At 39.8% G+C, this 26977-nt stretch overlaps 1 protein-coding gene across 2 annotated transcripts; it reads right to left on the bottom strand.

The window, feature by feature from the left end:
* Positions 1–989: 989 nt before the first annotated feature.
* LOC116716511 (CMP-N-acetylneuraminate-beta-galactosamide-alpha-2,3-sialyltransferase 1-like) lies at positions 990–9333 on the bottom strand. 2 transcript variants are annotated; one of them, XM_032557332.1, is made up of 8 exons: positions 7822–9333; positions 5275–5333; positions 4792–5128; positions 4504–4700; positions 4232–4411; positions 3854–3899; positions 3648–3767; positions 990–3376 (listed from the first exon to the last, which is right to left on the bottom strand). In XM_032557332.1, exons 2-8 carry the CDS (start codon positions 5310–5312, stop codon positions 3209–3211), a joined length of 1086 nt encoding a protein of 361 aa, XP_032413223.1. In that variant the 5' UTR covers positions 5313–5333; positions 7822–9333; the 3' UTR covers positions 990–3208. The 2 variants fall into 2 exon arrangements, with proteins under 2 accessions (XP_032413223.1, XP_032413222.1); XM_032557331.1 differs by having other exon boundaries at positions 7972–9332.
* Between the last annotated feature and the right edge of the window lie 17644 nt (positions 9334–26977).

Raw genomic sequence — 26977 nt, 5'->3', positions numbered from 1 at the left:
GTGTTTCTCCTGTTGTTTTACAACAGAAGCACTGGGCCAGGAGAACTGAATACATAGAGTTAATGGCAGCAATGGTTGTGTTGAAAGCATTAACGAGGAGAGAAACGCAGATAAACATCCATAACGTCTATGGAATAAAACAGGAAGTAGACACAGAAGCTTGCTGCTTGTAAAGTATACAATCTGTACTAGATTGGCTTTAAGAGTGTGTAATTTTTCAATTCAAAAATAATTTTTGCCCAACTGAAGGTTTTTGGGTTTTTGTTTTTTTTTCCCTTTGCCAGGCTGCCAATGTCAGATTAAACTCCTGAGGAAAATCATGAATGCATTTTCAGTGCTTTTTAAAAAACATCTTTAAGACTGCTGAGAATGTTTGAGAGAGCAGTCAGAGATGTGCCCCTTTACGATGAAGTTGATCTTCGTGGAAGCTTTCGTATGACGCATGAACCCAAGTTAAGATGGTCGGCACATAAAAGTAAATCAATAACCCAGCAAGAATGTTATTAGTACATTGATAACTGTCATAGTTCCAAACTAAATATTAATAATAATAATTTAGCTAAGGTTAAATGTAAGCAGTGGATTATTTAAACACAACAAATTAAAACAGGACTAATAAAGACAAACAACCAGTTGTGAACCAATGTCGTCTCATTAAACCGACTTAACTATTAAAGCTTTTTCAGACAAAACAAGATCAACTGTCTGCTCATCATGAGAAAATCTTTTGGAGAACATAGTGTCACTTTGTGTAAACGTATTATTGTTTTTCAGTGTTGCCTCTTATGACAAAGTGTTATGATCACTTGGATAACACACATATTTCTGTTACGATTGAAAGAGGGAACAAATCTGCCACAATCTGCTTAAGGTTTTTCCTCCAATATACGCCAGTATCTTGGATCATGCCAAAGGGATGGAAATGATGTTTTGCATCACGGCTCACGACACTTAAATATATGGATGAAAACCAATAATGAACCCAGTCATTATTCTTAAACATTATTTTTATTTAACTTTGCTCTTCAACATTTCGGCTTTACACTGATCACCTTGTGATTTGCCATTTCCATTCTGATCTTTCCATGATTATTCTTTGGTACAGTCACAAAAGCAGAACGAAAAAAATAATAATAATTCTGCATAGTTCTGAGATCAAATGTAGAAATGTGTGTGTAACTCAAGTGTGTGTAACAGTTAGGTGGCCGTCATGATGCATGATCTAAAGTTCTGCCGATGTAACAAAATGTAACAAGTCACAGTTCACAAGGTGACAGTGAGGAGTCAGAGGATCGGCGTCTACAGAAAAAGCAAACAAGGATGTTGCTCAGTCCTGCCGACTTGTTGACCAAATCAACACAACATCCCACACTTACACAAGCAAATGTTTCAACTCTGATAGCTTTACTATCAGAGTTGATAGTGAGGAATTAACGGTTATATTATTTTAACCGTTGATTCCTCTGAACTCCTGTTCTACAAGGTCGATGCACAAGGAATGTGTATCGACCTTGAATTCTCATAGCATTACTGTCAGAGTTGAAACAGTGAATACGTCTTTGTATTGGAGGAAAATATTAGTCACAGATCTGCTGAATGAGATCATGTTTTTCAAAAATTGGGACTTTTAAATGGAATAAGCAAACAAAGAGTTCCCAACATTACCATGAAGTAAAACCCAGCAAACGTTTCGGAGCCACAATAAACTGGTTTATGCGTTTCCCAATGAGGGATCCACAGTAAAGGCAAAAATACTGACAAAAGTAGCAATGCGGTGGAAGATGAATATTGTTTTGTCATTTACCGTCCCCTGTATGCTGGCTTAAGATTTTCTTGATGTGAATGTAGAAACAAAGATAATGCAGATGTGCAGATGTATTTTAATTGTCTGAGGATAAAATTCTGAGTTGGATGTACGATGGGGAAATCTTTTGCATTTTCTACTTTTGTCTGTAGAGCTTGGGAAAGATGACAATGACTGCTCTATCCTGGTTGAGTTTCAAAATGTAATGGTATTTTTAAACCCCCAACAGAATAAGAGCACTATTAATTTGGACAACTACAGGGGCAGCACAGAAAGCAACACAATGCCTGCTGGTAGACATGAAAATAGGCTTTGACAAGGAGTTTCTAGATGGGTGGATGTTGCCACAAACTCGAAAAACTATATTATTTTAATTCCTCTGAACTTATGTGTGTGTGCTTTGTTTATTATTTTGTTGCTTTACCTAGTAATAAGTCTGTCCCTGCACACCAAAATGGCTAGAGATGGCTCTGGGTATATGGTTGAATATTTAAAATTATCTGCAGAAACTGAAAAATGTATCAATGCCTGACACCGACGCTGACTTTATGCTTTATAATACAGCTCTACTGCAGATTGCTACTGCCACCTCCTGCCCAGACTGGCATTAGTCACATGCATCTGATAATCTGAGATTTTGAATTTTCTGAAGCCACTACTGTGTGCAGATGCATTTTCAAACGAAAAAATACAAGCCATCCAAATAAATAGATTTACTGTGGGAATATGCAGCCAAAATGAACCAGGCATTATTATATAAACATCCTGCTGATATGCAGACTCAATGTCTCCTGAGTTGACTCTGATCACAGTGGTGTCATCTGTGAACTTGATCACAGTTTGATGGACTAAATAGTAGGTGTAGCGTAAGTAGAAGAGGGGGCTAAGCACACGGCCCAGAGGTGCACCTGTGCTAAGTGAATAGTGCAGTCACATTCCACAGACAAATTTGCAAATAGATAAATGTGAGAATACTGAGCCGGAAGTAGGAGGGATGTACGTATGTACATCAACATAAGTGTGAATATAAGAAACAATGTAGGAGCACCTTTAGTTTCAAACACGAGCTCCACCACTCGATATTTTCACCCCCTGCCCCCCTTTTTTCTTCTGTTTTGAAAGATCTGCTTTTACACCGTCTCTGGGACTAACTAACCAAAGCCTGCAGGTGGCACTAATGTCATCAGAAATTTAAAGAAACATATCTGGACATGGATAACGGAGTGACAGGCTAAAGGCTTCTTTTTTTTAAACACTGGTATCTGGTGATCATTTTGTGACTCTTTCTTCTAAGCCGTCACATTTCTTAACTTACATTTGAGGTTTAATGGACACAGTAACACTGATTCACTCAGCCTTTCTTTCTACAACTCCCTTACATCAGGTCTGTTTCAGGAGAAGAATTCACGCCCCAGGGTAAAGTTTCACCAGTTTTTCAAAATTCAGCTTTTGTAGTATTTTATACTCCTGTTGTCCAGGATGTTTTCCTGTTTTGAAGCTTTTGTCTTTCAGTGTTTCAAAGTAATGGCTCCATTGTCCGTTGCGGTCTGCCCCATATCCAAAAACACTAATCTGAATAAAAACAAACAAACAAAAAAAAACCCTCAGTAAATATTTTAGAAACAATAACTTTTCAATGTGTTTTTTTTATTTTTTATCTTTGCTTAGAGTGCAAGTTATTCTCTATGCTCTACTCTGCCTCATCTTAAGCAAAGACATGGACTTTATAAACATAACACAGCCACTTTCAATTTGCGGTACTTCTCTGGAAGCCCATCGCATAGTATCATGCTATTCAAAATAACAGATTATTACACAAAGTGTAAAAAGAAGAAATCTTTACCTCATCACAAATGTGAAGTGCAAGAACCACAGTCAGAAAACCAGTGGAAGGATAACTTCCCTTCTCTTTTAGCAAAATTTGATGGACGTCCTTCATAAAAGCTGGACTGATCACAATCACCTGGTACAAAGAAGAAGGTTTTGAATTAATGGAACTAATGACATTGCATGCAAATAGGAGTTGAATTGATTTGCTAAAATACCTACCAAATCTTTGTTGGCCTGAATTCTGGATTTTATTGGTGCATAGGATCTGTAACAGGCAGCATAAAATGTATTCCATTATTAAGCTGAGATGGGCTACAGTATTTGGTAAATTTATTACTAATCAGCTAATATACTGATGAGAAATTTAAGACCAAACTGGATCGTCACAATCCAGATTTATCTGTAGTCCCCAAAAGATTTGTCGTTTAAAATTTGCCAAAGTATGTGCTGTCAGGACTTAACTGCTTAAAAAAAAGAAACAAAAGTTGTAGAACAAACAAAAATAGGTACATATTTGTCTAACTTATTGGCAGGATGATAATATTGGTCAACTTCCTGTCCAAAAGTGTTTGAGCAAAATAGAAACATACGACTTACCGTCCATGAAATCCTGTTGTAAAGGCCCTGATGAGCCACTCTAGATCCAGTATCTTAAATGGAAGCAGTACAAGATGAGTACTGTTGTCCAAGTCAACTGCACTCTCCGGATACATGACATGATGCGTTGTCTTGGTGCCCACATCTTCTTCATAGCCTTTGGTTGGGGCAAAGTTCATTCTGATTAGAAAAGAGGGGTGTATTCATTAAAGATAATTACAGATTTTTATCAAGTTGTAAATTAAAAATGACCTAATGTACTGTACGTTTACCTCATAATTATGTCTTTGGAATCTATAAGAGGTCCGTAATTTGAACCTTTCAGATTAAGAGAATTCCCCACCACTGCACAAGTCGAGCACAAGTTAAACTTCGGCTTTCCAAGATCGGGAATGGGTGGGAATATTTCAAAAAGCTTATTCACCGTTTCTTCAAAATAACTGAGGTTGCCTTGTTCCTTCTGTACATGCTGTAACGTAGAAACGCAAAGTGAAAACGTATCTCTTGATTATTTAAATCCATGGCAAACACATGAAGCCCCCTTTCATGTAAAGACTTGCCTTCCACCATTTGAAAGCGTCCTCTGAGAGTTTGGTCTTGGCAGACAAAAATGGCGCGACAGAACCTTTCTGAGGATGACGACACCACGCAGTATCCTCAGAATAATCCAGATCTCGCTGACTTTTATCAGCATGATCATCCTGACCATCATGCTGGAAATAATGCTGGCCATCATGTTGACCATCAGGCTGACTTTGATCTTGAAACCAGAGCCATTCGATGTTACCAGACTTTAAAAACACCCCGATGACAGTCACAAAGAGCAGGAACGTCAACAGCTTTAAATGAAAACTCCATCTGGCAGTGGGATTCTTGTCAATGGGAAAGAGTTTCAGTCTGTGGAGAGCGTATGATGGAACATACATTAGCATATAATGAGGAAAAAATGCTACAAATTTACTTGCATTATTGTACATTTATAAAATAAATGAAGCTAAAAATATAATACTCTTCTCAGTCCAGTTTATGATTTTATGTCTTACCTGGTATAAGAATACATTCTTCTTGGCGCCAAACACATTCCATACACCTACAAATATACCTTAAAAGTGTAAGAGGGTGAAAAAAACAAAAACACAACTTTCATTAAAAAGAGTTCATGACATAAAAAACGTCAAAATATCAAAGGTGAAGAGGTTACAAGGCCTTGGACTGCTATGTGAGTTAGGTCAGTTGAATCAAGCTAACTTCACAGCAGAGGAATCTTCCAAGGCCCAGGGAGACACCAGAGAAGACGTGACAGAAAACAAAAGCCAGGGTGTCGCGGTGGACTTACAGCTAAGCTAAAAGCAAGCCCTTTCCGTTTGCCGCTTCCCTCCATCTTGCTTGCTAATGTACAATCCCTTCAAAGCAAATTGGACTACCTGAAGCTACCTGAAGCTGGATCTAACCAGCTAAAAGGAAACCAGAACCTGCTGCTTTCTCATTTTCAGCGAGACATGGCTAAACTCATCTGTCCCTCATAATGCCATCAGCCTGGAGGGGCTAGCAACTTTTAGAGCCGACAGGAGCCATGCTCCTCCAGAGGAGGTGGTGTTTGTATTAACAGCTGGTATAACAACACCAATGCTGTTGTTAGTGGCGTTAACAACAGCACTGGTGTACGCTGTTGTAGCATACACCACCAGTCTACAGTCATTGCTATGTGGACATGGAGTTCATGATTGTGAGATGCAGACCTTTCTACCTACCCTGGGAATTCACCACCATTATCATTTATGCTATCTACATCCTGCCCAGTGCCAACACCAAGCAAGCACTGAGTACTCTTCACCAGGCCTTCAGTGACAGACAATCCATAAACCCGGAGGGTGGTTTTTATTGTTGCTGCAGACTTTAACCAGGCTAACATCAAGACTTTTATTCCTAATTTCAATCAACATGTGGATTTTCCGACCAGAGGAGAAAACACACTGGATTTGGTCTACACCAATATCAAGAAGGCCTTCAGAGCAATCCCCCCAGCCCCATCTCGGCTCTTCAGATCATCTTTCGGTTATGTTCATCCGAGCATACCAACCTCTGCTCACCAGACAAAAGTCTGTGGTGAAGAAGGTGAGAGTGTGGTCTGATAGAGCCTCTCTCTACTAGAGAGGCTTCTCTCAGAGTCACCTTGTGGTCACTCTCAAACCACAAGGTGAGAGTGTGGTCTGAGGGAGCCATGTCTGCACTGCAGGACTGTTTTGGGTGCACAGACTGGGGCATGTTCAGAGAGGCCGCTACGCACAAGCAACACACGGATGTGGAGGAGTATGGAGCATCTGTGTCAAACTACATCCAGTGGTGTACGGAGAAGGTTACAGCAACAAAGTCAATAGTCACACAGGCCAACCAGAAACCTTGAATGATTAAGGAGGTGTATTCTAGACTGAGGAAGTGTAATGCTGCTTTCAAATCTGGTGACATGGCCGGACTTACCTCAGCAAGGTCCAATCTAAAACGTACCATCAAGGCAGCAAAACATGCCTACACTCAAAAGATCCATGATTCTTTCATGATGCCAGAAACACCAGACAACTGTGGCAGGGCATCCAGTCTGTGACTGATTATAAAACCACATCTTCATCCTGCCAAGATGACATTAGCTTCCTTAATGAGCTCAACAGCTTCTTTGGAAGATTTGAAGCCCTAAATAAAACCCCTGCAAGGAAAGCTACCCCTCTCCCTGATGAACAGGCCCTCAGGCTCGAAACATCTGCTGTGCGAAAAGCCCTGGGGAAGGTCAATATACGAAAAGCTGCAGGTCCTGACAACATTCCAGCAAGGCTGATCAAAGAACGTGCAGACCAGCATGCCCATGTGTTCACGTCAATACGTCACTGTACCAGACCATTGTCCCCTCATGTTTTAAGTCAGCTATTATTCCACAAGAAACCAACCATCACGTGTCTGAATGACTTGTGACCAGTTGCATTAACATCTATCATCATGAAGTGCATTGAGAATGTGGTTAAGGATAAATAAGGATATGGACATAAACTCTATACCGCCTCCATCATTTGACCCATTCCAGATTGCATACAAACCTAACCACTCGACTGAAGATGTCATCTCCACTGCTCTTCATCTGAGCCTGGTACATCTGGAGGAAATAAACACCCATGTACAGATGATGTTTTTGGACTTCAGCTCAGCATTTAATACGATCATCCCCCAGGATCTGGTATGCAAACTGGTCTTCAACACTCCACTGTGTAACTGGCTGCTGGACCTCCTCACTGACAGAACTCAGTCTGTCTGTGTGGGTAATAAAACCTCCAATGTCATTTCTTTGAACACTGGTTTCCCCACAGGGCTGTGTCCTGAGCCACCTGCTGTTTACCCTGATGACCCACGATTGTGGTCCCAGGTGCAACACCAGCCACATCATGAAATATGCAGACGACACAACAATTGTGGGACTGATTCAGGACAACAATGAAGTGAACAACATCTTGTGGACTGGTGCAGAATAAACAACCTGCTCCTGATCAACGACAAGGCAAAAGAGATCATTGTCGACTTCAGAAGGTCTCGACAGAACCACGCACCTCTCCTCATTAACGACAGAGCAGTGGAGATCCTACAGACAACTTCGGCTGGAAACTCAAGGCACTGGTGAAAAAGGCACCGCAGGAAGTAGTCTCTCTACTAGAGAGGCTTGTCTGTAAATCGAGGTGGACAGCAGTGCAGTGCCTTACCGCCAGCACCTGTTGCGTGAGTCCAATCACATGATTTTTCTCTAAGCGTTTTCTGCCGCAGGTTGGAGTTGAAGTTTACGATCCGAGGTGTACTTGGTTGTTTGGGCTTCTCTTTGTGGATTGGTTGAAAAACCCGGAATGGAGTTTTTCTTCCTCGTCTTTCGATTTTAACGGGAGCTTGCATTCATTATTGTTGCACTACTGCCATCTCTTGGATCCTAATACTTATTCCTCAAATTCTCCCAATGAGTCCGGTATTTAAAAAACCCCGAAATGCCTTCCATTTTCCTTCATTATTATTTAACTGAGCAACTACAATCTCAAATTTCAATTCCCTATTAAAACCTATTTCCATATTCAATAATCTTTGATTCGCTTTCTCCTTTTTTTGTTGTTGTTTGTGGCAAATTACTGGATTGAACTGGCGAGTGATAAAACTGGGACTGGATTATTTAATCTTTTTTTTAACTTAAAGGAAAAACATGAACTATTTAACGTAAGAACTAATTATTGCATTAACATTATTTTTGTGTTGATACATTTAAGCCTCGTGAAAGAAAATGTGTTTTTTCGGGAGAACACACATTCACTGGGAGCCTTTCAGTTTGCTGAATCACTTTGCCCCCCCAAGTCCTACTCATTCTCTTGTCAAGGGACAACTGTGCAGGTAATAAAAATAAACACAATCTGGCTTCTAATAAATTCCCCATTACTCTTTAAATTACAATATGCATGACCTGACATCATTTTTGTTGTTGTTGCAGAACTGGCTGTTACAAAAACAACGACAGGAAAAAACACATTTGGGTTAAACTTTCCAAAGTGGAGGCACCCTAACAGATAGGTCCCAATTAAACACCTGGAACCACTTTAAACAGACTTGACAGCAGATTGGGTGAAGTCCTCATCTACATCATCAATTAATCTAGTTTTTCAGTGTTAGCAGGACCATACACAGTACTAGTTTAAGCTTCGGTGGTTTGAAATGATTCCTTTAATTGTCCACAAACTGTTACAGAAAATGTCCACTCTTTGCTTCTGTAGTGAAACAGTTTTGACGTTTGTCAATAACAACGTAAAAAAACAACCTGCACAACCTGTTAACTACTTTTAATTTCAAAAATAAAATAATCTTCCTAAATTAAATACCTTGGGTGCTGTGGTTGCACAGGGGCAAAGCACAGCCCACATATGGAGGCCTTGGTCGTGGCAGTGGTCGCAGGTTTGATTCCGGGCCTGGCGACATTTGCCGCATGTCTTCCCCCTCTCTCATTACCCTTCCTGTCAAACTACTTTCTAATAAAGGCAACTAGAGCCAACCAAACCTTAAAAAAACATTACATACCTTGATATTGCATTTAAGAAAATAAAAAGTCTTGTATTCTTCTATTTCCACATATTAAATATTACTGGCAAATAAACAATAAAATTGTTTTTAAAAATAAGATAAACTATATTTAATCACCCATTAAAGGTTAGAGACACATATTGAACTCAGAGCTGGTCCACATGACATCCCTCAAAAACATTCACAACTATTTGTCTGCGCTAGCTTACATTTCACAGAGCGAAAGGCTCTCCATACTTCACCCGAAGCGTCAAAATTGGATTTCATTGACAGTTGCATGAGGAAATTTGTTATCTTGTATGCAGGGAGAGCAACTTAACCAATAACTTTATTCAAATGTCTATGCAAATAAACCTTACGATAAGTAGACCATTGCAACTCAATTCTGGACGTTGGTCCAAGAATGAACCCAAACAATGTTTTAAGTGGATACGTGCCATTAATGTCATAACTACAGGACAGAAACATGGGGAAAAAATTTTTGTATAAATGGTAACAGTGCCTTCTGGTGGTTCATATTTAATGTTTGTAGGGTTTTATCCAACTGTATCCATTCGCTCTAACAGGATACTCAGATTAGGAGGAAGGTAGAGGAGCAGAATGTTTCAACCTGATTTTTTGCTCTAGGGAGGAGGAATTTTCTGAGAAGTTGTGACAAAGTGAGTGAGAACATTGTTTGCCAAAAGTGTAGTCCCAGTATTTCAGTTAATGTTCTAGCTTGTTTTTAATTGACCTACACCTCATCTTTGTTCTATCTGCAAACATTTTGTGTCCTGGGATCGTTTATGTTCTGCATCGTTACAGATCATTTGATTATACTTTCATGGTTTGAATTAAGTTGGAACATGTTTTGTCAAGATAACATTTTGCTTTTTTTTGGTGAATTTCCAGTAACCAAAGGATAACTCTCTACTTAACGTCATGCAATTTGTGAAGAGGAGGAAAGAAAACTGATGTAAGTTAACTTTGGAGTTTTTTCGTTTGCCTTAGGTTTTTATTTCTTGTTAGAGTAAAATTTGAAAGGCTACACTCTACATCAGGGGTCTCAAACTCCAGTCCTCGAGGGCTGCAGTCCTGCAACTTTTAGATGTGCCTCTGCTGCACCACCTGAATAGAATAATTAGGTCATTAGCAAGACTCTGGAGAACTGATCTACACAAGGAGGAGGTCATTAAGCCATTTCATTCCAGTGTTTTGTACCTGTGGCACATCTAAAAACTGTAGGTCTGCGGCCCTCGAGGACTGGAGTTTGAGACCCCTGATCTACATGCTGTTTTGTCACCAGTATAACGTAGCCCCAATGAATGGAGGTTTGTCATATTAAGTATCTACCTGTGATTTGAAAATTTAACTGCATTGAGAGAGAGAGAGTGAGTTTTGTTTGGTGTGTCTAAACATCTAGTTCAACTGCATCCATAAAAATGCAACCAAACAAATTACATGCTATATTATAACTTGAAAGGGTCTGAGCCATAAACTGATGGAACATGGTATAGTAATACATTATAAAAAAATGTTTTGTTTTTGTAAAACATAGGTTAAAGTTGTGGAAGTTCTAGAAAAGGTGAAGTGGAATTATTTTAAGGAACCAGATTTTAAGCATTATGTTTATCGCCACAGGGGAAAGGCTTTAAAGCAATGAGATATGTGCCGTAACCCACATGTAGAATGAATGATTACAATACAAATATTTAAATGGTTCTTTGCTTTAGTTCGACATTTTATAAAAATTAGACATACGAATGAAAGTGTTTCTTTCACCAGACCTGGTGTTATTAGAACTAAAATTACCCTTATAGACTGGGGGAAAAAAATGTAGTGTGTCATTGCTGCTCTGTAGTATACCCACCTGATATTTTTTCAATATTTTAATTCAATAAATTATAAAGTTTTAACCAACAGCCACATACAAAAATACATTTAGGTTACAATATCAAAAAGTAGAAAAAAAACCTTTTTAATTGAAAATTGAAGTGAGCCAAACAGTATATATATATTTTTCATCATACTGTATTTATTCATCACATTCGACATCACACAATATAACTGTATTTAATTACAAAATATCTTTATAGTCAAACAGGTCAGCTCGCCAGTATCATCGAGTTGTGCTACTTTGGATGTCGTGAGAAGTAAAACACTGACATCTGGTGGCAGGCAGACGGTACTGACTAAATGTCTTCTAACAAGCCTCGTTTCAGTAGAAATTATACCTAAATATGAACATATGACTTCAAGAATTTCTCATCAGTTTTTTCAAATAACACTCACTTCTTTTTTATGATCCATTTTAATATTTAAGCAGGTTCTTCTGTCATTTACGCAGCTAATGTTAGCACACACTAGTTACAAAACTCAGTTGAAAGATCAATGAAACATCATCAGTTCATTGACATGCTTACATAAAACACCAGAACAGTTGATTTGCCACTGTGACATGATGCCACAACAGTGACTAGAGCTGCAGTCAGTACTGTTAGAGTACAAAGAAATGCACTGAAATGACACAAGTTGGACGTTTTCTGACCCGGCCTAATCTAGCTAATTCAAACATGAAAGCTGAAATGAGGCTGCTCAGTCTGAACCCACACCAGGGCCTCTATTTATAGACGTCATTTAAGAGGCCGACATGAAAGCTGCAACAGAAGATCTGATGGAGCACAAATGCACCTCGTTGTTTCCTTTAACTTTGGACACTTTACATTCATGTTAACAGAAATGATCTTCACAAAGATCTACATATAAACAAACTTAATCCACAAGCAGCTCAGACACTTGAAGGTACATTTTGATAACTTGGACATCCATTTTTGTAAGCACTGAAAATTATGAAACAGTGAATCTTCATAAATATCTGACAATATGAGCTGAAACTTGTTCTGCCTTGAAGGTAATAAACATGCACACATCACATGTTTTCTCAAAAGACATTTCATTTCTGAGCAAAAAAAAAGTCCAAAGCTAAAAGAAAAGTAGTGTTCTAGAGTTCTGTGTGCAAGGCCTGCAGGCTGGATGGTTTTATATGCCAGCATAAACACAGACACCGCCGACTAGGCATGCCTCACTGTGTACTGTTCCCTCTGTTTAGCCTAAGGAGTAAAATCAGGGCAGCGCAAACACAACAAAAGCACAAAGGAAACAAGGTGCATCTGTGTTTATCGGCAGCTGCTGTAGCACTGCGGGTTCACCTTGTACGTTTCAAAGACTACTTCACATTTCATAATACTCCTTAAAGTAAAACAAAAAGATTAGAGACCAAAATTTTATGTACTTGAGGAACAGCATTTGTCCAAATATAAACTGTCAACCACACGACGGCTGAGTTTCAGTTTTGCTCAGTCGCAGCACGCTACCGTCCCGTTTGCCCTTGACGAAAATGCCATGACGGCACTCGCTCGTCCTCGTGTCCAAGCGTCCCTCCCAGCCAGTGCAAGTAAACAACCTTCTCTCAGCCTCCGCTTGCATCTGATTCCAGCTGAGTGTAGGATGTTTACATGAACTGAGTTTGGGTTGAATCTGGACCTCCAAAACCGCCCAGTCGTGGGTTACGGAGCGACATTGGAAAAATGCTGAATTTTCAATTGGTTGGGCTTCGTCCGTGGCAGCTGGCGGCCGCAAACATCGGACTGAAAGCTCTGCGTATCGACAGCTTCCAGTCGGGGATGTTTACAGCCTCAAACTACCGATTTGTGACCTCCAGAAACTACGACACACGTGCTGCAAAAAGAAAACAGGAAATCCAAATCATGACCCAATCTTACAATAACAAGCAGCTCACAAATTAAAACTCAAAGCCTATAAATAGACGTTTAATAGTGAGCAGAGCTGATTGTTTTTGGGCGTCCCGCGGCGTTACCCACCGTCAACGTCTTCCATGTACGGCTGCTCTCCTGGTCCTCAGTGGGGTACGGCTCAGGAGACTTAATCTCTGTGTGCCCTCATAGCAACTATGCAGTCAGAGGTGTTTAAATTGCAGAATGGAATGCAGAGGGAAATAATCTTCCTTCACTTCAACGTTTTCTTTTTTTTTTTTAAGAGAAGACAGACCGATCTTCTCTCTTAATATTGTTGCATACCACATCATGATGTTGTTAACGGTGTTCCAGTTCATAATACCATCGACAATATAACGCGAGACACTTCGAAAAAGTTAACTTTTCATTCGTCTGTGCCATCGACCGCTATGAAGGATTTTCACTTTCTGTTGAAAGTGGTCTAATCCTCATGCTGCTTCCCGAAGTAGCAGCACTCACCGTGGACTAGTTCACATCTTTCACCTTCAGGACACACATTCCCCCACCTTCTCCTCTTGTTCCTCCACCTCCTCTCTGTGGTGCATGAGAACCGTGACTTGTTCAACAATGTGGGGCAATCTCTTTAAGTAGCTTTCCTTAAAGATCACCTGACAAACTAATTAACAAAGCTGTCCAAGATCGCCACAGACCACTTAAGATCATGTCAGAAATAAAGTGAACTTTAAATCCCCCACTCTTGTTCAAAAAATGACACTAGTGATTTGACATTTTGATGATACATTGTTGCCTTAAGAAGAAAAAAAAGAGAACACTGCAGAAAGGTTAAGGCATAACGTAAAGGCAGTTCATGTAGGGTAAATGACTGCCTCTACATTTACATTAAGTGTAAAGTGAATTATTTCATTTAGTCAAACCCTCATACATAAAGCAACGTTATGATGTATTATTATTATAAAACAAGCTTTTGTATACGTCAAACATGCCACATGCATCACAGTGAGCATAAACTAAAAGTAAAAAAAAAACCCAAAAAACGCTAGACTGGGAAGTGCTGGCTTTATGAATATTAAAGTGTTAAGTCATCTATAAGCAAAACTTTTGAGGACACACAGCGCTGCTTTGAAAAGCCTCCCCCAGCTAGCTCAGTGTCCTAAGTTGTAACAGCAGCTGCTAAGGTTAGCTGCGACACTGCAGTTAGGAGCGCAGTTATCTGGCAGTACAGTGCAGGAACAGAGTACTGTAACACCACAGGAGTCAACTTACAGCTGGGAAACAAACACTCAAAGCAGGCCAGCTACCCTGAAGCACTGCAAGACTGTGGGGGAAAAAGCGAACCTAAACAGCGAGATAGCCTCTACTAACAAGTGTCAACATCCGGAGGGTGCATGCTACTGCTAGTGAGCCAGTGAGAACAACTTTGTGTTGTTGGACACCCTGCCAAAGCAAGCTAGAAAACCATGGGAACTGTTAGCAGAACAAGCTCCTGTGTTAGCCAACGACCTCGGCTACAGCTAGCTGCTGTTAGCTCCTGTGTGACCCTAACCTTCTGCTGTCTGACGTTTTCTTACCGGCGGCGGGAAAGAAAGCGACTGTCTCCACCAAAAACACGGCGTCTACATCCAACGCCATTATTAGTTCGCGGTCTGAGCCGAGCCGCTCTTGTTTCGAGCTTTTCTGGGCAGGCTGCTAAGTTTCCTTCCGTTTTCATTCACTTGTCTTTATTTTGACCTTTCGGTTACTCGACACCAACATTGACGTCATCGTCATGGCAACAGAGTCCCCGCCTACAGCGAGCACCGGCGCAACAGAGAATAATTGCATTTCCATTTAGCTTGAGACGTGTAGCCTATAGCTAACCTGGTCACGAGCAGCATCAGCAAGGTCTTATGTATGGAAAGAGAAAGGGCAGACATGCCAAAAAACGAGCTGGCAACGATAACAGGCAGAAACAAAGTTATTGGGAGCATTTTACATAAAAATTAAAAGTCATCATACAGGTAAATATGGCAACAGTCATATGGAGTGTGAGTAATTCTTGAAATATTTCCAAGTATTTTATAAATATGACATAATGTAATCAAAAGTGCACATATTGAACTATTTTAGAGGCATCACCGTTAATAGTTGTTATAGTTGGAATTAAACCCCTACCCCACACAATTTTAAAGTAATTTTTGGAAGTGTTATTAGTTAAAAAAAATTGCAATGATCTACTTGTGCAAGTGCCCACAATAATAAAATAATATAGAAACTCCCTTTAATAATTTAGCAACAACATCCTGTTGTTATGTCACAGTTTTCCCGTGTTTTCATCAAATGTTGATTCAACTCAATTCAAAAACACTGTATTGATCCCAAAGGGAAATTAAACAATAATAATAAAATAATGACTTTTTCAATAGTTTTTTTGTCATTACATTGTACATTACAATGCAATACATTTGAATTTTGTTGATCTCTTGACAGTCCACATGAATGCAACCTGGACATAGTAGCTTTTAGATTTATTTGCTTTCTTTATCCCCTCTGACAGATTTCTTTGTTATTGTGGTAAAATGTTCAGGACAGGGGTCTCAAGTGTGGACCTACCTGTCTGTCTGTCTGTCTTAAATGTAGAAGAATGTTACATGCAACACAAAGTGAATTTCTTTTATCAGCTGTTTTTTTTGCTTTCATTTCAACTGGGTCACAAACATGAATGAAGCAACTTTTTACTCAAAAACAAACTTGAACACAGCCATTTATTTCAACAGGCTAAATACAGGAAGGTTTTTCAAAGGCAGTTCTTGTTTTTGTCGCTGGATTTACACAGTACATTTTCTATTTGAATGTTAGAAAACATTCAAATCTGCATGCCTGTCTTATGAAGACATTAACCCTTACTGAAAATAACATTTAATCTTACAAACCTTTTTTTCTTCTGTCTTCTGATGGAAATAATGTGAACCTTTTGAAGTGTCATAGTTAAGAGTCCCAACTTGAATAGAGAATCTGTTGAGGGAGCTAAAGATTAGGGTGATGACAAGAGGCCTTCCAGCCTAAAAGACTTGGAGCAAAGATAAAAAGAAGTGGAAATATGCAAAAAGGTAATCTACCAAACACTGTAATGCCAAACACAAATATAAAACTTTTGAAATTATACACTAACTTTGTTTTGAGTTTTTTTAAGACATGTAGGCTACTTTTTCATTTCATATCAAATTTTGATTTCCAGAAAAGATCTTACTTTTTAAGAACTTAGTGTTTATAATGTAAATTCACGGTACAAAGACGTTTCTACTGTCAGGTAAAATCTAAGGAGAAATGACAAAACTGATCAATGCGAAGTAGAGAAATATGAGGAAACACTGAAAAACACTTAAACCCAAACACATAAAATAATGAATAATAAAAATCACATTTGGTAAATGCAGTGTAAACATTTACAACATTTGCAACAACCTTTATCTAACATATGTTCAAGTGTTGCATCATGTATCATTACCAAACCAGCATAAAAGCTGAAACACATTTTAGACTCAGTCTCTTAAGAGAGAAACTAAAATTGTATTAAAAAAAAAGCTAGTAATTTTGAGTCAAATGAGATAATTTGACATAAAAAGAACACATTTAACACTTTGCTGTTCATCGCAAAAGTGTTGATACCATTTGAACTTTATGACATTTTATCATATTACAGACACATACGGAATGCATTTTATTAAGATTTCATGTGGCCGACCTGCGCAGCAGAAACCCACAGCTCTGTTGGGAGAATCTGCAGACGATCTGGCTGAAATGGAAGACCGCAATAAAGATAGCCTTTGCTAAAGGGAAATTCCATACAAATTGCAATTTCAGGCTTGCCATAAGTCATGTAGTGCAGTGGTCCCCAACCGTGGACCAATGCCGCACAAGAAATAATTAAATATTTCTGTTTTATGTATTATGTGAATCTGGAGGAGCTTTTATTTTGAAAATCCTTTAACGAATTCTCTCGGTTACGTCTTGCGCGCCAACATTGAGCCACAAGCAGCAAAAATGAGTAATGAGTAAACAAATGTCTTTGGAAAGTTTCTTTGTGAAGGGAAAAGGCCCAGAGGAGAGACAGGAGAATGGATTTATCCCGGTAGGTGATTCCCACATTTCAAGCTCTGCATGATATGGCGACCTGCTCGTTAGTGAAGGAATGAAGCTTCAAACTGATTCGTGACATAGAGACCAACATACCCTGTGCATCACTTCGGGAGTTATTGTTTCCCTTCACTCCCAGATGGACCGTCTGGTTGCAGAGAAACAAGCTCAGGGCTCCATTAGTCGTTATCGTGAGTTAAAATTTTCATGAAAGTAAAATGTTCGTTTTTGTGGCGCATCTGTATCTTATTTTGAAGGGATATGTAAACGTTACCATAATGACCACAGAGCCGATAAAAGTCCAACAGGTTCGATCGGTTCGTGTGTCCAGCCACATGGCAGGAGCAACACACCACAACACGAACCGATTCCACTCATGAACATCCCGATTTCTGAAGAAAATCCCGTAAAACCCCAACATACCAAACGTAAATTTAGAGTAACAAATATGTCCGACGATGTAGAAGCAGTAGTGATAGTTTGTGGGCTCATTGTAAGCGATAAAAGACGTAACAAAAAGAAGAAAAAAAACGTAGGATTAAAGACTGCGGGAGCAGCCGCTCTATTTGCTGCACTATGCACTAAATCGGACTCTCGGTTGCGCCACGTGAGCTGTTTGGGATTCCCCCGTGCTAACGTCACCACACTTTCTGATTGGCTACCTGCCACGCTCAACAGGCTGCGTTCTCGCTCCCAATCGGGGAAAACCCCACACGCTGCGATAAAAGGGCCAAGACAATCAAACATGTTGAATATGCCCGATTTTAGATGGGAGCGGTCCGACACCACACAGACAGGATGATCGTACGATTATCACAAGCGACAATCTTAGAACTCGGAACGTTCTAAGATTGTCATAAGGGGAAAACCGGGGCAAAAAATTGAAAATTGTGTCATGTGACCTTCTCCCCACCCGTCCCCCCGGGTCTCAGTAAAATTGCCACGACTTGACCGGTCCGCGGTGATAAAAAGGTTGGGGACCACTGATGTAGTGGAACCAGCAAGCATGAGGAAGAAATGACTAATTTGTGACTTGAAATAAAAAATAATTTTAACCCATGTGCAAAATCAGAAAAGTGACAATAACCAAGCCCGGGATCAAGCATGGCGATGGTGGTGTCATGCTGTGGTGGCGCTGTTCTTCAGCACCGACAGGACGGCTGGTCAGAGTTGATGAGATGATTTTATGCTCTAAATATCGTGACTTTATTATTGAAATATTACAACCATTATTCTCGTATTATTTCAACTCTATTCTCGTGCGACTCTGTTCTGGTAAAATCATGATTTTATTCTCACATATTCTGACTTTATTCTCATAGTGTTTCAACTTTATTATGTTCATTTATTTTTTTTATTATTCTTTCTTGGCATGGCCCTTACACTCTGTCGTAACATTGAGGTGTGTAGTATCTGTTCTCTGCAGCTGATGTAGCGATGGCTTTTGATTGACTGTTCAGTCGTGGGTGAACACGGCGAACATCGGGGGGCCTCCGGGGGTGGAGGGTGTGGGGATGGGTGGGGGCTGTTGGGTTGGGTTCGCACAGATCCCAGGGGACTGCCGCAGTAAAAGAGATGACATCTTTGATCGGTACCACCTGTGGTGTGCCTGTCAAGTCCAGGATCTAGCTGTACCGCTTCATAACAAGTGTGGATGGAGTTAGTGTGCTAGCAGTTCAAGCTGGTTACAATATATTCTGTTTCTAAAGTCTTGGATGCAGCCATACCATGCAAAAATCAGCTGCATCCTGATGCTTTAGCTGCATTTGATCCCACTCAGAGAAAGGGGAAGAGGAACCTGACCTAACCTAATCAGAAAAAAGATCATGCTGTGTGTAATGTCTGCCACTAGAGGTCAGGCTAGACCCATGTGCTCAGCTGCTCACTAGTCCACTCTTACAGAAGCTTGTAAATATTCACTACTTTATATTCCGAGCAGATTTGGGTGTTATCCAGTTACTCCACGGCTCAGACCTAATCTGGTCAAAGCCGTACAGTAAGCTCAGCAGATTTCAAAATTCTGAATCTACGATAATAGAGGTAATCGCTATGCTTCTGAAGAAGAGGATGCAGCGTTCAGTCTGTCACACTTTAGGCCATTTCCTAATGACTTGCATAACATATATCAAGAGTTATTCCTGACAAAAGGAGCATGCAAAGGAAAGCCATCTATAACCTAACCAGGGAAATTGATTCCCTTGTCATTTTGTGTGGTCTGAAATTGCCCAGAGCTATTATGAGAGAGACTGATTTTCTCTGCGCGGTGGAGCGGAACCACTTCTCCCGCCAGAACCTCCTGTGAGGTGTGAACAGATTCATAAGAAACAACGCCGCGAAAGTGGCGTGTCATCCCGCGCAGTCAGGCAGATATCCACCAAACCGTTAGGAAAGGCGGGCAGATGTTGCAGCCAACAACATCTGCACAGCTGCTGCAGCACACTGAGAAATTAATAAGAAGTTTTTTTTATTTTTCAGAAACGTCAAACTTGTTCTGAACTGGAATTGACTTTTTAAATGCTTTTTCTTTCACCTCCTTGTAAAGGTTCGCACCAAACCTTAACATAAGATACCAGAACTCAACAACTAAGGGAAACTTCCCCCACTACACATACATATAAGTAGTAGCAAACTAGTTCGGGGTCAACTGACAGATAATATATATTTTATTTTTTAGTTCTAGAACGCCCCACCCCTTCCTCTCTCCTCTTCCCGCCCTGGGCAACTGTCCATGTCACCCATCACACATCAAAAAGCGCCTCTGTGTACACATTTTGTTTAAGATAAAGTTTTATTGTCTCAAACCAAACATGTCTGAAGATTCTCAGTTTTCCAATGTTTTTATATTCAGGAAAGTTTAGAAGAAGTCATTTTGTTCTAAGTGTTCATTTATAAACGTCCCTCTCCATTCGTTGTCTATGGAATTTGTGCACTTGTCCTCATCCAGCCGAGCGATCTGCACCATTCGCTCTTACACGTAGATGTTCACGTGTGGGGTCGTGATGCAACACAAGAAAGCTGGAAAAGTTTAAAACTTTTGTTGCTGTGTGCTGTCAGGAAAACATTTACCTTTCATTGTCGTTCGTTAATCTACTCAATCGTTGCAACAATCTTTTTTCCATAAAAATGTTAACTTATTAAGACCCTAATTGGTCAAAGTTCTTGACTTCTTGGCTCTTTTCCTTACACCATACTCTTTCACAGCTTATCCTAAAATAAAGGTTGTCCACTCTGACTCTGGTTGTCAGAGTGGGTTAGGGTGTATTTACTTCCTGTAGTTGGGATGTATTTACTTCCATCTGTCATTGGGAGTCTGATCAAGGTCAAATCGATGCCTTTCTCGTGGTGCCAAAACAGTCTGATGAAAGGAGGCCCGGTTGTCTCTGGTACCTGGACATCAGAGTAGACTAGTGGTAGAAATACAATAACCCTTAAAATGATCATAAGCTGTTTCCCGAAACCTCAACATTAACAACACAGGGAATGGTTCTGGTACCAGGAACTCTTGTCTTTAACCAGATTCCCAGGTTCAAGTAGCTATAGCGCGACAATAAAACATCACAATAGGAAAGCATGTAGATAGAGGCAAAAAAACTCCTTAACTTTCTGTTAATCAGTTTCCTATAATTGATTGCATTCATTCTTCAACTCAATTCAAAAATACTTTACTGATCCCAAAGGAAAATTAAACAATAATAACTTTGTACCATAACAAAACCTCAGTGGAACAAAAGACAGTGAATCCCAGACTCTAACTGTGTCCCACAATGTTTGGTCATCTCGAAAATTACTCTTATTGTGTATACAATAACACATATTTAATGTATTATGGTACTAAGACCATTTCTAAACAAATAAAAGTATATTGTAAAGATTTTAGCTTACAGCTGTACCTCTGACAAAGTTAGTTCTTTGAATAAAATCCTCTGTGTGAAATCTTATACTTGTCTTCTACCCTATGATTGAGGGTAGAAGACAAATATAAATATTACAGGTGGCCTGTGGCTACAGTGAATGGCTACATGGAATAAAAACCATTCTGCATAAAATGGTTGCACTTTTCCACTGTGTAGTCCCCCAAAGTGCATTTAATCATACAAAAATCATTAGATGTAAATAGATAACGCTATGTTTACTCCTGCTGTATCTTTTTTAACCCTTGACTTTCATACGGAAAAGATAAGGAAGTCTTTAATTATATCATATTGATGTTTTCAGATTATACTAAAAATTAGTTGAAGCAGAAACATATCTAAGAGTTGCAGGATATCAGGTCCTGTGTCCTGGAGTTGAAGACTCCTGATCAAGTGAATTAAAAACGTAATGGAAGTCAAGAAAGAGAATAAAACTACTTTCTGATATTAAATCTGAGTAGTAAGACAAGTGTTATACTATCAATTATATGGCTTCCAACCATAAAATCATGTTGAGTTTCCTGAAAAACATGATGAAGCTCTCTGCAAAATGGAGGAAGAGGAAGTTTAGCTATGAAATCATATTCACCTCCCTTTTTTGTTTTGATGATCAATTTAAAGTTAGTACAATTGCTTTATGGTCTGCTAAGGGTGTTGGAAAAATTTAAGCAAACTAATGTCAGAAGATTGAGAAAGGATCCTCAAAATGTTTCACCAGTTTTAAAGACAGTTCTACCTAAGAAAAAGTGAATAAACTGTGTCTGAAAATCTCTTATTTAGCAATTAAAACTAATTTAGGTAAATCTCTGTGACTTAAAACAGGAAAGGTTTAGTTTGACTTAGGTGAAGCAAAGAGAGGTTTTGTTGTTTCACGTATTTTATTACTAGAGAAGAGGATTAGGTCCAGTGGAAAACAAAAAATCTGACTTTGTTTCCTCATAATTATGACTATAAACTCAGAAATGTGAGTATAAAGTCAAAATTTTAGGAAAAGTCAGAATTATGAGAAAAAAAGTCAGAATTCTGAGGAAAAAGGCAAAATTCTGACAAAATCAGAGCTGTAAGAGAAAAGTCGGAATTCTGGTTTTAAAGTCAGAAATAAAAATGATTAAAAATTATTATTATTTTTTTTTTTTTAGAAAAAAGGCAATTTTTTCCCCCTCATTGGCCCTAATCTTCTTCCGTACATTTCAGTTGTATATATCCGTCTTTAATTTTAGCTCAAGTAAGTTACGAAAGTGGGTTGCGGTTGAAACACTCCAAACTGAGATGTGGCTATGAATGCAAGTGGATACAAATAGAGGAACATTTGTACTTTATGGAGTATAAAATCAATGAACTGTCCAGTTTCACCATCTGTTACTGTGCTGCTATTTTGTTAAGAGACGTGATGATTTTCTTTTGGCAGTGCATGTTACCGAGTACTGGACGTACCCGCCCTCCTTTCTGTAAAAGTGCATTGGCTAAGCCGGTGAATAAAACACTATTATAGCTTTTAATAGGCGATAAATCAAGTTGAGTTTGTCTGAAGACTGAAGGAAATGAAATGACTGCGATGCTTCTACTTCCAGTAGCCTCCTAAACATTGTTGACAGGGTGTGAATCATATGAAAATCAATAAGTAAAATGCCTTCCGTCTGTTTTTGAGGTACAAGTCCAATGAATTAATATGTCTGTGCTCTACTTGGGTTTACTCGCTCCTCTTGAATGGCCTTGGAGGATTTATGTTTTGTGTTAAGTAAGGCTGAAGCTACTCATGTTATCTCACTCCATCAATAGCAAATACATTACCAATATCTAGTCGCTGCCAGCGCCCTATTAATTTACTACGACCTGTCCCTACAGGGGCAGAATGATTGTTGGAGGCAACAAGGTGTATCTGCTTACCCCTCTCTGGGACACGGTGTCGCTGCTGGGGGGGATCGATGCCCATTGAGCGCAAGGTGGGGGACAAGTCTTATGGGAGGGGGGCAGGCGGCCAAGCAGCCAGCAGGAGGAAGCCCTCCACCTCAGCTCGAGTGACGCTGTCACCTAAGAGGCCCCAGAAGGCCCCGCGGAGACAAAGAAGGATGGGCCGCCTGGTGCCGGAGCCATGTCCTCTCACACAGCAACATGGGCCTCTGTCCCTCAAAGGTTGAAGAGGACACAGGTAATGGATATTTCGAGCTCCAGTTCATGACAGGAAAAACCTGCCGCCACTGACAGTTAATCGTCCGTCCGAGACCGGGGCGGGAAGGAGAAGGGGGTGGGGGGTATTTATATTCGGAGAGATGCGGGCAACTCTTGTCGGTGTCGTTTGAAAAGAGGAAAGGAGGGCTTTTAGTTTCTGAATGGATACACAGTAAAAAGTCCAAACATTGAGTTTAGATTATTGCTGCAGTCTGCTGATGTGAAAGGAAAACAGAGTTCTTCTTACACAATCTCAAGAGGTCCATAAATTATGAAAAACATGAGAAAGAGTATAGTGGACCAGCTGGTATTCACTGGGGTTATCGACCCCAATCGCCCATGTATAGCTAAAATCTGCGACTACTCCTTCAGAAAACGCTTATGACTGCATATTTTAATAGTTCAAACACCAAATACACCTTGATATGCATTCCGTCTTAGCCATACCGCAGAAATGAACATCCATGGTTTCCCTTATCTCCAAACTTTGGGATGCAGCCAGTCAGCAACAAGGAAAAATACTATTATTGCTGGATTGACTGCGTTGCAAACGCCAGTCAATAGCAGGTCAAGTCACCTTTGCATTTCTTTTTGAATGTTATAGATATGCTCTCTGAAAAAAAAAATCCACAAATATGCAGGGGTTCTCTGTATCGAATCTGAAACCTAGTCTTTGTATTCATTCAGCTAATCATTGATATATATATACACACAAAAAACAAAAACAAAAGAGATCTGTCATCAAGTCGTACCCATGACTTAATAACTCATGGGAACGACGTGTTTAATTCGTAACCTTGATGACTTATTTATTCATTTTGTGTGAACAACTTAATTATAACAAGACATGGCCACAAATAAAACAAGTTGTTTGAGCAAGTTATAAAGTCGTGGTCTGAAGACGGAAGACAGTGCCCACGATTTAAGCAAGTCGTTCCCACTAAGCTGTGGCAATGAATTAAACAGGTTATGGGTACAACTTGCACAAGTTTTCTGTTTTTTTAGTTTCTTCTTTATTATGGAGCCCAGACAGGCTCAGCAGACATATTTAAATCACCCTAACGTCTGAAGTTATACATTTGGTTGGACTACCAGCAACACACACACACGCATACAATGCCATTTATACTTTAATAACAAAATTGCCTTTTCCCTTCTTTTGATCAAAGTCATTAGGCAATTGTGGTTAAATGTCCACCCAGAGCACTAAAGCCTTACAACACAAATTTGAAGAAACACTCAAGGTCACACATCTCGGTCCCCAAATAGCTCAGAGCAGGGCTTGTCAAGAATGGTGCGTTTTTGTTTTTCTCGTTGCGATGTGTTATTTAGAGCGGAAAACAAACAGGAACAGGCTTTCAGGATTTCCACCATGTGCATTAAGAAATGGGAGTTAACACAAACTGAGGAAATCAAGCTGAAGTGTAGAAGCCCATCAGCATACTTCATAAGCTTTTTGTCAGAGTGGAAGGAATCACAGCGACTAACTGGCAAAAAAACCCCAAAACAACAGAAAAACAACAGAAGTCGTGCCGAAGTCATTTTCAGACAGAGATCTAAACGAGCATGATCAATCTTGGAGCTCAGAAAAGTTGGTGTACGACTTTTTCTTTTCTTTTTTTTAAGGTCTAACAGCTTACATTTATGAAATAAGTTTTTTGTTTTTTTCTTTTATTTGCGTGACACTAAAACCACACATCAACTCAGCTGTACTGATGAACCAGAGTTGTCAGCGCATTGCCTAGAGCGTCGTCAAAGTCTAAACCCGCATCAGTTGCGGCGCGTTTGGCTCGTTACAAAAAGGATCCCGCTGTTCCACATTTAGCAGCAGTTTGGAGGGTTTGCTGTTTCAGGCTTTTAGTGGAATTCAAGAGCCAACAAAGTAGGACTGATATTGTCTGACAAACTCAATGAACGGAGCTTGAACAAGGTGACATGTCCCGTCTAATTTTCACACCAATCGAGGCGGTTCTAGCTTCTGCTGGCAGCGAAAAGAGTTGATAATGAAATAGTTTTCTGTGAGAGTGTGTTGCAGCCATCAAAACTTTGCTTTTTACACTAGAGACTGTTGACAACAGAACACGAGGCTTTCTGACAGATTATCTCCTTGACTCTGAGGGCTTGCATGGACAGATTGTTTTATTGTTCAAAAAAGCACTGAAGTATTTTGTACAATTATTTTTAATCAAAGAAAAGCAGAACTAAAGAGATGAATTTTCTTTAGAACAGAGCGCAACAACTGCAATGCTTACCTTTTTTTTTTTTTTACAGGGAAAGTGACGACTGTATCTGTGGGAGATCTGTTGATGTTTGCTACAGGTCTGGCAGCGCTTCCAAAGGGAGGAACAAAGGGGACAAGTGGTGGCTGGGATTAGTTTTGCCACACAGACACTGATCATTTTTACATCATGTAATTGCTCTTTTTGGTTTTATTCCATTTAATATGAAGTTTACGTTTTTTTCCCAAATAAAAGCCTCAATATTCCTATCAGGTTAGTGCACCGCTGTAGGCGGTGCAATCAGATTAGCCTGCATTATCTTTTTCTCTCAGGTTAGGGAACTGCCTTGCCGTGCAAGGCAGTCCATTAGCATTAGAATTTTAGCTTAAATAAGCTATTAGCTATTTTTCTTACTTATTAGCCATGTTTAATATACTGAATGGAGTAAGTCAATTACACACAACATTCTAATGATAACCCACATGCTACTGACAGCATTTATGGAAGGAGTTGTTCAGCCTGCTTTGTTCAGAAAAACTAACTGCTTCAAACAGATAGATTTCTGTCCTGTCTGTCTCACTCACATGACAGTTGAGCTGCTCTTTAGAACTACAATGACTGAATGTCAGAACTACAACATGGCAGAACTGTCAGTTACTACAGAGGAGAACTGAGCTGGCCTTTAGAACTACTTGTGTAGTGGGCATTATAGAACTGATTTAAGGGGCGTGCTGTGGTGGCGCAGGGGGTTAGCACGCCCCACGTTTGGAGGCCTTAGTCCTCGACGCGGACATCGCGGGTTCGACTCCCGGTCCCGACGACCTTTACCGCATGTCTTCCCCCCTCTCCTCACCCTTCTTCCTGTCTGCCTACTGTACAAAAAATACGAGCCACTAGCACCGCAAAAACTCTTCGGAAAAAAAAAAGAACTGATTTAATCCAATGACTATTATACATGGGATTAGTTTGGCCCTTTGAAATGAAGCTTACTGAAAATTTCAAAATAAAAACCTTGACAATTTTTACATCATGTAATTGCTCTTTTTGGCTTTATGTGACTGGTTTATCCAAAGCACTGTTTCACATTGGATTAGTGTGGCCATTTAATATGAAGCTTACTGAAACCCAACATCAGTTTGGGCTGCCTTAACATTGTTCAAAACACATTAAAGGTGGCTATAGACATGCTACCTTTTAAGCTAAATGTCAGGAACGGTGATTTGTGGAAGAAGGTGAATCCAGATGCAGCTTAGTTCAAAAAGTAAAATGACTTTTATTTTCCCAAGACTGGTAGCTTTCCTATGTACACGTTCTTAAACCTCACTGAGAGAGCAGCGAGCAACGCAAATGATCCCACAAACACCGGGGACAACCAGAGAAATGAAATACACTGGAACAAACAATCAAGAAAACAAAACAGCTGAGATAATCACGCCGAGGTGGTGAGCATAACGAGACCTAATGAGAACGAAAAAACACACCTCATGACAC

Source organism: Xiphophorus hellerii, unplaced genomic scaffold, assembly GCF_003331165.1.
Source record: "Xiphophorus hellerii strain 12219 unplaced genomic scaffold, Xiphophorus_hellerii-4.1 PGA_scaffold_61__1_contigs__length_124999, whole genome shotgun sequence".
Taxonomy (NCBI): domain Eukaryota; kingdom Metazoa; phylum Chordata; class Actinopteri; order Cyprinodontiformes; family Poeciliidae; genus Xiphophorus; species Xiphophorus hellerii.
This window is presented reverse-complemented; position numbering and strand designations above follow the sequence as displayed.